The 8323-nt window shown below is 62.7% G+C and overlaps 2 protein-coding genes across 2 annotated transcripts in view; one reads left to right on the top strand and one right to left on the bottom strand.

The window, feature by feature from the left end:
* Positions 1-75: 75 nt before the first annotated feature.
* Positions 76-4408, bottom strand: RPUSD1 (RNA pseudouridine synthase domain containing 1). Its single transcript, XM_015642338.3, has 6 exons — positions 3946-4408; positions 3552-3737; positions 3336-3459; positions 2740-2842; positions 2556-2657; positions 76-2405 (listed from the first exon to the last, which is right to left on the bottom strand). Exons 2-6 carry the CDS (start codon positions 3731-3733, stop codon positions 2017-2019), a joined length of 900 nt encoding a protein of 299 aa, XP_015497824.1. The 5' UTR covers positions 3734-3737; positions 3946-4408; the 3' UTR covers positions 76-2016.
* A 173-nt stretch (positions 4409-4581) lies between these two features.
* CHTF18 (chromosome transmission fidelity factor 18) overlaps positions 4582-8323 on the top strand; it is a 10677-nt gene continuing 6935 nt past the window's right edge. Inside the window, exons 1-11 of the mRNA XM_033518002.1 lie at positions 4582-4732; positions 4836-4994; positions 5116-5242; positions 5323-5497; positions 5583-5672; positions 5789-5841; positions 6038-6179; positions 6479-6691; positions 6804-6901; positions 7846-7969; positions 8079-8192. Of these exons, the coding sequence (XP_033373893.1) occupies positions 4615-4732; positions 4836-4994; positions 5116-5242; positions 5323-5497; positions 5583-5672; positions 5789-5841; positions 6038-6179; positions 6479-6691; positions 6804-6901; positions 7846-7969; positions 8079-8192 (1413 nt within the window). The 5' untranslated portion in view covers positions 4582-4614. The remainder of the gene's footprint in view (positions 4733-4835; positions 4995-5115; positions 5243-5322; positions 5498-5582; positions 5673-5788; positions 5842-6037; positions 6180-6478; positions 6692-6803; positions 6902-7845; positions 7970-8078; positions 8193-8323) is intronic.

The following is an 8323-nucleotide window of genomic DNA, read 5'->3' as shown; positions in this document are numbered from 1 at the left end:
CCGCTCCCGTGGGGCTGGTCCGGTCTCATTCCTGTAAACCCCCATGAGCACGGGATGGATGCAGCGAGCGGAAAGTGAAGGGCAGAGACATGTTTAATACAGTAAATACACCAAAAGTGGAATTGCAGGGTGCACAGGACATCAGAGCCACACCACAACCCCGGGGCATGACAGGAGCCACAGCCCCGTGGGCAGGAGGGGACAGGACAGGGAAAACTCCCTCTGCAGAGTAAGGAAAATTCCTTTTTATCTGTGGTGTTGGGGAAAAGCAGCGTGCAGAGGCTGGGGTGGGGTGTGGGGGCTCCTCCATGTGAACCTGGTGGGCTCAGCGTGCCAGCCCCATCCATGTCCCCATGTCCCCACCCCTCATCCCGGCAGGATGATGAAGGCCAAATCCCTGGGGATGTGCCAATCTCTGCTGTCACTTGCCAGCGTCACCCCCCAAATCTTTGGCAAACGGGTTCGTTGTGCTCATTTCCAGCTCCCAGCCCCTCCCAAAAGGTGAGACAGGACCTGCCAGCAAGGACAACGGGCTCCTGCTCCTTCAGCATCCCCCCGAGCCCTCTGCAGCAGCCCAGAGCCCGCAGTGCCCGCTCAGTGCCCAGCGCTGGCACCTCAGGCCATCCCCACCCTGTGGCACCCAGCCACAAAAGAGACACACAGGACAGGTGATCCAATTCCACCCCCCCGGGGATTTTGGTGATTTCCAGGGTGTGTTTATCCACACGCCTCAGGGTGGCAATATCAGCTGTGTGAAGCCCGTTTTACACAGGGTGGGGGTGGTGGGGTGGCAATAACTCTGGGTGCTGATGTGGTCCTTGAAAGCCCTGGGATGGGGCTGTGGGGCTCCAGCCCCTCTGTGTCTCCCCAGCTGTCCTGTTCTCCTCATTTCCAAACATCCCCCAAGGGCTGCAGAGGAAGGGGAAAGCAAAGCAGGATGACCAGCAAAACAAGGGCACTTCCCAGGAAATTTCTTGGCATCTGTCAAAGCTGAGCTCCTCCTGCCTGCTCTTCCCATCAGTTCCCACCAGCCTTTCTTTCAGCTTTATCTTTTTCCTACTGCTCCAGAGCTTTCCCAAAGTGCCCAGCTGAAGGACCTGCCTGCAGGACCCTCTGGAAACCTGCCAGACAGGAGTCACCCCATGGGACCCCCACGGGACACTGATCCTTCCTCATGTGAGTGAGCAGAAAGGGACTTGTGTTCTCTGACCTGTCTCAGCAGGGATAAAAGCAGGAAAGGCAGTGCCAGTAGAAGGAGTAACAAAATCCATTAAAAAAGCTTTGGGCTGCTGGCTCTCTGACCATGGAAGTACTAAAAATACCTCATTCCTGAGACCACCCATATTTTACAAACCCTAAAAGACTAGATTCTCTTCCTAGAAAATTGAAAAAAGTTTTAAAATCCCTTGGTATCAACTCCTTCACCTTCACCAAACCTTTAAAACCCCCCCAGGTGGGCTGAAGGAGGAAGGGGGCGAGGGGCAGGGACCTTTCCATGCCCATCCCAGTCCAGTTCCACAGGACACCCTGGAACTGGGGGACTATTGGTGTCCCCAGGACATGCTCCAACCCCCAATCTCCCAAACACAGCAGCTGGAGTGAGGGGATGGGAATGGGGGACACGGTCTCTGGAGCTGCAGCCAGCACGTTCTCCGCTCCCTGTGCTGGGCTGTAATTCCGCATCCAAGCACGGAGAGGTTGTGGGAATGTCCACGGCAAAGGCAGTGCCCAGCTGTGCCCGAGCCCCAGGACAGGGATGGAAAGCTTTGGGGTCACTCTAAGCTGGAATGTGACTCTGCTGCTGAGGCCCAGGATTGGGAAAGGGACATCCCATGGCCAGATGGATGATGGACACTACAAAACAACCCCATCTCAACCGCTCCTAAAATCCACCTGATGCCAGCCCCAGGAGTGAGGGAAGCCAGACAGGGAGTGCAGGTGTGGAGGCAGCGCTGGGCTCCGTGAGGACCCGCTGGGATAAGGGTGGAGCTGGAAACGCAGGGATGTGCTTTGTGCTCACTCCAGAGCCCACTCAGCCAACCACTGCTCGCACCGTGCCCGCTGCTCCTCCGTCTCCCCCCTGCTGCCTTCACTCCCTGCTTCCTCCTCTCCGGCAGCTTCCTGGCTCTCCTCCTCCTCCTTCTGTGTCCCCTTGTCCTTGAGCTCCTGGATGACGTCCTCCAGCCGCTGGGTGACGTGCTGGGGCACCCACTTGCTGTCCATGGCGGTGACGAAGGGGTCGGGCGCGCACACCTCGATCAGCTCCTTCCCGGTGGGAATGCGCAGGTAGTAGGCGTGGAGCATCATCCTGTAGGGATTGCTGTCCTGCCTGTGGCTGTAGGTGAAGTCCCCCACAATGGGGTGGCCGATGGCGCTGCAGTGAACCCGGAGCTGGTGAGTCCTCCCTGGGGGGAGAGCGGGAATCAGGGACAGGGAATTCCTGAATCCCTCCTTCAGGGCATGGTGACAATACACCTACTGGCATTTGTCCCCCCGAGCATGGCAGCTCTCAGCTTCCCTGATCCCTTTCTAGGCTCTGCTGCCCCTGTCCCCACCTGTCAGCGGCTGCAGCAGCACTTTGGTGACGGGGTCTCCGCTGTAGGATCCATGTTCCAGCACGATCAGCTCTGACTGGCACGGCTTGGGATTCTCACAGCCTGCAAGGAGATCCAGAGGGGGTTTGTGATGTCCCAGCACATCCTTGGGGGTGTGGGCAGAGCAGGGGACGGGGCTGCTCACCCTCTGTCCCCTCGATGCACATCATGTGGGTCATGCCCTCCGTGGTGTTCTTCCCAATGGCGTAGCGGATCGTCATCCGGCTCTGGCTCACGTGGCCCCTCACCTGGGGGCAGGAACGTGGACACTGAGCCCTGGCACGTGCTCCTCACCCACCCCCCGATGACAGGAACCATGGAATCACAGAAAGGTGGGGTTGGAAGGACCTTAAAGGCCACCCATTTCCCCAAGCCCAATTCCTTGTTGGAGGAAGGGACACTTTCCACTACCCTAGGTTGCTTCCAGCCCCATCCGAGCTGGCCTTGGGCACTTCCAGGGATGGGGCAACCACAGCTTCTCTGGGCAACCTGTGCCAGAATTCCTGACTAATATCCAACCTAACTGCACATTCTGGCAGTGGGAAGCCATTCCCTGTGTCCTGTCCCTTCATGCCCTTCATGTCCAAATCCCTCTCCAGCTCTCCTGGAGCCCCTTTAGGCTCCAACTCTGAATCTTTCTCTTGTCCAGCTGAACACCCTCAACACCCTCAGCTTTCCCTCAGGGTAGAGATGTTCAGGAACACCAGAAGGCCAAGGCAGGAGGTGGCAAGGGGGGCTCACCAGGGCCAGGTAGGCTTTGGTCACCAGGCGCTCCTTGAAGCACTTGTAGGCACTTCCTGCTGCCGCTTTGTTGAGTGCCACACACAGGGCCCCGCTGGTGGAGAAATCCAGCTGGTGGCAGAACCTGGGAAGGACACGGGGGTAAAAGAGCATCCTGGGGATCTCAGGAGTGTCCCCAGCTGAGGGCAGAGCCGGGCTCGGTGCCCAGGTGCTCACCTGAAGCCGTAGTAGGTGTCGGGGTCGGCCAGCTCGGGGAAGCGGTGCTTGAGCTGGCTCTGCAGGGTCAGCGTCTCGTACCACATCTTGCTGTCGATGCGCAGGTCCCAGTGCTTGTTGACCACGATGAAGTCGGAGCTCTGGTACAGGATGGAGAGGTTGTCGATGGTGCCCGGCTCCATGGCTCTGCGGGGGAAGAGAGAGAGAAGGGGAATGGGGATGAGCGGGGCGGGAGGAAGCGCCAGCTGCGGGATGGGCACCCCGGGATGGGCACGGGCAGGGAGCAGGGCCTGCAGATGGGATACCCCAGATGGGAATGGAGATGCACCGGTGCTGCCGAGGTACCAGTGTCACCTGCAGCACTGCTGTCCCCCTGCCCGGTCCCCAGCCTCACCGCTGTCACACCATGTGGATGCAGGTCCCACAGCGGTGCGGATGCTACAGCAGCGCTCCAGCCGCCGCCATGCCGCTGTCACAGCGCACGGCTCCGCCGCTCTCCCGCTGTCCCGGGACGCCCCGGCGCCACGCGTGGATGGCCCATCCCCGCCCCGCTGTCACGCCTGGAGGCCCCGCAGCCGCGCCGTGCTGGCTCTGCCCATCCCCACGGCGGCGACCGGCCCGGCCCCGCTCCCCGCTGCAGCCCGGCCGCGATCGCAGCGGCTCCGCCGGAGGGCACGGGACAGAGGGGAGGGGACAGGCCACGCGGGGCGGGGACACGCAGGGCGGAGAGGACCCCGGACAGGACTGAAGTGAGCCGGGACCCGGCTGACAGGACCCGGACAGGACTGAAGTGACCCGGGACCGGCTGCGGGGACCCGGACCCGGCTGCGGGACCCCGCGAAGCGCCCCCGCCCCGCCGGCTCCCGCAGCGCCTCCCGGCAGCGCTCACATCTCGTCCAATCAGCGCCGCCCTCGCCGCGTTCGCCGGCGCGCCGTGCCCAATCAGCGCCGGTCCCACCTTCGCTCTCGCGCGCCTCGCCCAATCAGCGCTGGCTCCGCGGCGCGCGCGGGCGGAAGCGCGGCGGGCGCGGGGCCGGTGGCGGCGGCGCGGCGGGAGCGGCCCATGGCGGGCACCGAGCCCGGGCTCGAGGATGGGCTCGAGGATGGGATCGAGGATGGGATCGAGGATGGCTTCTACGAGCGCTTCGCCGCCGAGCTGGAGGTGCTGGCCGAGCTGGAAGGTGGGCGCTGCTGCGGCGCCGGGATGGTGGGAGCGGGCTTTGCGCTCCCGCGTGTGCCCGCCACGCCGCGGGTCCCCTCCGGTGACCGGCACCCCTCTTGCAGATGAGCCATCCCCACCCACCGGTCCCAAAACCTCGCAGTTCCGGGACAAGAGGCAGCTGCTGGAGGAGCCCGACCCCCCCGGGGACTCTCCCACCAACGCCAAGAAGAGGCACCGGGACCGGGTCCCCGCCGTGTCCCCGCCGGCCTCCGAACCCCGCAGTAGGTTTGGCCCGGTTCCCCGGGTGCTGCTGAGCCCTGTTCCCCCGGCCCGAGCGGTGCCGGCTGCTGGAGCATCCCCTGGGTCCCGCGCTCCGTGAGTGATGCTCTCCCCGTGCTCCAGCCCCGAAGCCCAAGCGGCAGCGCCTGGAAGCTGTCAAGAAGCTCGATTTCGGTGCAGACGATGAGTTGGCTCCGGATATCTCCTGGGCTGGTGGCCCAGAGGCACCTCTGGCTCCCCACAACACCAGGTCGGCCCCTCTGAACCCCGTTTTTAACAGGAGAGAGGGAAAGGGCTCTTCCCCTGCTGAAGGAATTTGGTGTTTTCCAGCTCGAACCAGCTGGAGATGAGTGGAATGGTCGCCCTGCAGACCACACCACCCTTGGAGAAGAAGAGGGTTCTGAGGAGACCACCCATCCTGGAGGATTACATCAACGTGACATCCAGCCAGGGCACCAGGGTCTTCCTGGTGCTGAGGGATGATCCCTGCAGGACAGGGCTGGAGGTGAGCAGGGATCTGAAGGTCGGCTTTGTTCCTCTGTGGCCTCCAGGTGGTTCAGGAGGGGGCTGTTTGTGCTGTGTCCTTGCAGCTCCCGGATTCCCTGGGCTGGAACGCTCGCCGCCCGCTCCACTTGCTGGGGGTGCCCTTCTCCTACCTGAAGGAGCAGGTGGATGAGGAGGTACCACATCTCCCTGACCTTCCCTTCTGGCCCTGCCACCTCTGCTGGGGCTGGCTCCCAAATTCCAGCCATGGACTGGCTGTTGGCTCTGACCCCTCTCTGTGTCTGTGCTCAAGCGTCGCAGGCAGGTTCTGGAGGCCTCCCAGCAGCTGTCAGACATCATAAACAGGTGAGATATCGGGATGAAATCCCTCCCCAATCCCTGACATTCTGCTGGATTTGCCCCCCAGCTGCTCTTTTTGGGAGACCTGCAAGCAGAAGAACCTTTTTGCCCTCATCACCCCCAGCTTGAGGAGTCTGGGTGGAATTCCCAGCCCTGCCCTGGCTCCTGGGGTGCTTTGGGGTAAATGAATTCCATCCTGCAGCTGCCTGGGGAGTGAGCCCAGCACCGAGAGCCCGGATCCCAGCATGGACACAGATCCAGCAGCCGAGGAGGAATCTGAATCCCACTGCCTCTGGGTGGACAAGTTCACACCTCGGCGCTACATTGAGCTGCTCAGTGATGATGTGAGGTGCTGGGACAAGGGGGGGCAGGTTCCCAAACCTACAGGTTTTGCAGGGAATGGGAGAGCCTGGGAAGTGCTGAGTTGAGCCAAGACAGAGCAGGGATGGGGCTGATGTGACTTATCCAGGGTTTTCCTGAGGGATGGGGGCTGAGTTGGGGAGGGAAGCGCTCCCACCTTGTCCCAGGGAGATGCCAGGTGGAACCCTGAGCAGCCTCCTCCATGAAGGAGAGCCTTCCTCTGCCCTCAGCTGGATTTTGCCCGGGTTCCATGGGTTTTCCCTGCTTCCCTCCCCTGCTGCAGTACACCAACCGCTGCCTGCTCAAGTGGCTCAAGCTGTGGGACACGGTGGTGTTCGGCAAGGACAGCGCTGGCAAGAAGGCCAAGCCCAGCCCTGCAGCTCAGCCCGCCCTCAGCCACCCCAAGGAGCAGCCCAACAAATGGAAAACTAAAGTCCAGCTCACCGAGGAGATCCTGGAGGCCGAGCTGGACCAGTACAAGAGACCCAAATACAAGGTGAGCAGGAGGGGACGTGGCTGTTGGTCCCTCTGCTGCCACCAGCCGAGGAGCAGCGCTGTCCCCTCCGTGGAGGGAGCTCTCCAGGGGTCACCTCCCCTCTGTGCCACAGGTGGCCCTGCTTTGTGGCCCCCCTGGCCTGGGCAAGACCACGCTGGCCCACGTCATCGCCAGGCACGCGGGGTACAACGCCGTGGAGATGAACGCCAGGTGAGCCCTGAGTGCCCTCAGTGCCAGCTGAGCCCTCAGTGCCCTCAGTGCCAGCTGAGCCCTGAGTGCCCTCAGTGCCAGGTGAGCCCTGAGTGCCCTCAGTGCCAGGTGAGCCCTGAGTGCCAGGTGAGCCCTGAGTGCCCTCAGTGCCAGGTGAGCCCTGAGTGCCAGGTGAGCCCTGAGTGCCCTCAGTGCCAGGTGAGCCCTGAGTGCCAGGTGAGCCCTGAGTGCCCTCAGTGCCAGGTGAGCCCTCAGTGCCAGCTGAGCCCTGAGTCCCATGCCCACAAACGAGGGCAGATGATGCTGTGGCAGAAGTGATGCTGGAGATGATGGTGGCCAGGGGGTGATGGTGTCCCAGAGGTGGGGATGTTCAGGAGGTGATGCTGTTCTGGGGGTGATGCTGGCAGTGACAGTGTCCCAGGGGTGACGGTGGCAGTGACAGTGTCCCAGGGGTCACAGTGGCAGTGACAGTGTCCCAGGGGTCACAGTGGCAGTGACAGTGTCCCAGGGGTGATGCTGGCAGTGACAGTGTCCTAGGGGTGATCCTGGCAGTGACAGTGTCCCAGGGGTGACAGTGGCAGTGACAGTGTCCCAGGGGTGACAGTGGCAGTGACAGTGTCCTGAGGGTGATGCTGGCAGTGACAGTGTCCCAGGGGTGACAGTGGCAGTGACAGTGTCCCAGGGGTCACAGTGGCAGTGACAGTGTCCCAGGGGTGATGCTGGCAGTGACAGTGTCCCAGGGGTGACAGTGGCAGTGACAGTGTCCCAGGGGTGATGCTGGCNTGGCAGTGACAGTGTCCCAGGGGTGACAGTGGCAGTGACAGTGTCCCAGGGGAGGCTGGTGCAGGAGCTGACGGTGCTGTTCTGGAGGTGATGCTGTCCCGGGGGGCGATGCTGGCCGTGTCCCCATGCCCGAGCTCAGCTGTCCCTGTGTCCCCTGGCAGCGATGACCGCAGCCCCGAGGTGTTCCGGACCCGCATCGAAGCCGCCACCCAGATGAGGTCGGTGCTGGGCTCCCACGAGAGGCCCAACTGCCTCATCATCGACGAGATCGACGGCGCGCCCGCGGTGAGCCCGGCCACCCTTCGGTGCCAGCCCCCAAACCTTACCCCCCTAACGGCTCCTCCGCTGTGCCACGAGCGAGAATCCATCCCTCCCATCCTCGTTTTCCCCCCAGGCCTCCATCAACGTCCTGCTGGCCATCATCCAGCGGAAGGACGGCGAGGCGGGGCGGCGGCGGCGCGAGGGGGGGCTCCTGCTCCGGCCCATCATCTGCATCTGCAATGACCAGTGAGTGTCACCTGCCCGTGGGGACAGGGACATCACCACAACCCCACACAGCAGGTGGCTGCTGTTGGAGTGCTGCTCTTCCAGTCCTGGCGTTGGACCCCTCACAAGAGGGGCTGGAGAGTGGCCAGGGAA

This window comes from Parus major, chromosome 14, assembly GCF_001522545.3.
Source record: "Parus major isolate Abel chromosome 14, Parus_major1.1, whole genome shotgun sequence".
Taxonomy (NCBI): domain Eukaryota; kingdom Metazoa; phylum Chordata; class Aves; order Passeriformes; family Paridae; genus Parus; species Parus major.
The sequence above is the reverse complement of the archived record's forward strand: the minus strand, read 5'-3'. Positions and strand labels throughout refer to the sequence as shown.

Bases quoted from the DNA above. Each gene is read 5' to 3' on its own strand.
- RPUSD1 (XM_015642338.3), bottom strand. From the start codon at position 3,733: ATGGAGCCGGGCACCATCGACAACCTCTCCATCCTGTACCAGAGCTCC. The intron at 3,460-3,551 runs GTGAGCACCTGG...TGTCCTTCCCAG, and splicing joins GACACCTACTACGGCTTCAG to GTTCTGCCACCAGCTGGATT. The intron at 2,843-3,335 runs GTGAGCCCCCCT...TCCTGCCCCCAG, and splicing joins CCAAAGCCTACCTGGCCCTG to GTGAGGGGCCACGTGAGCCA.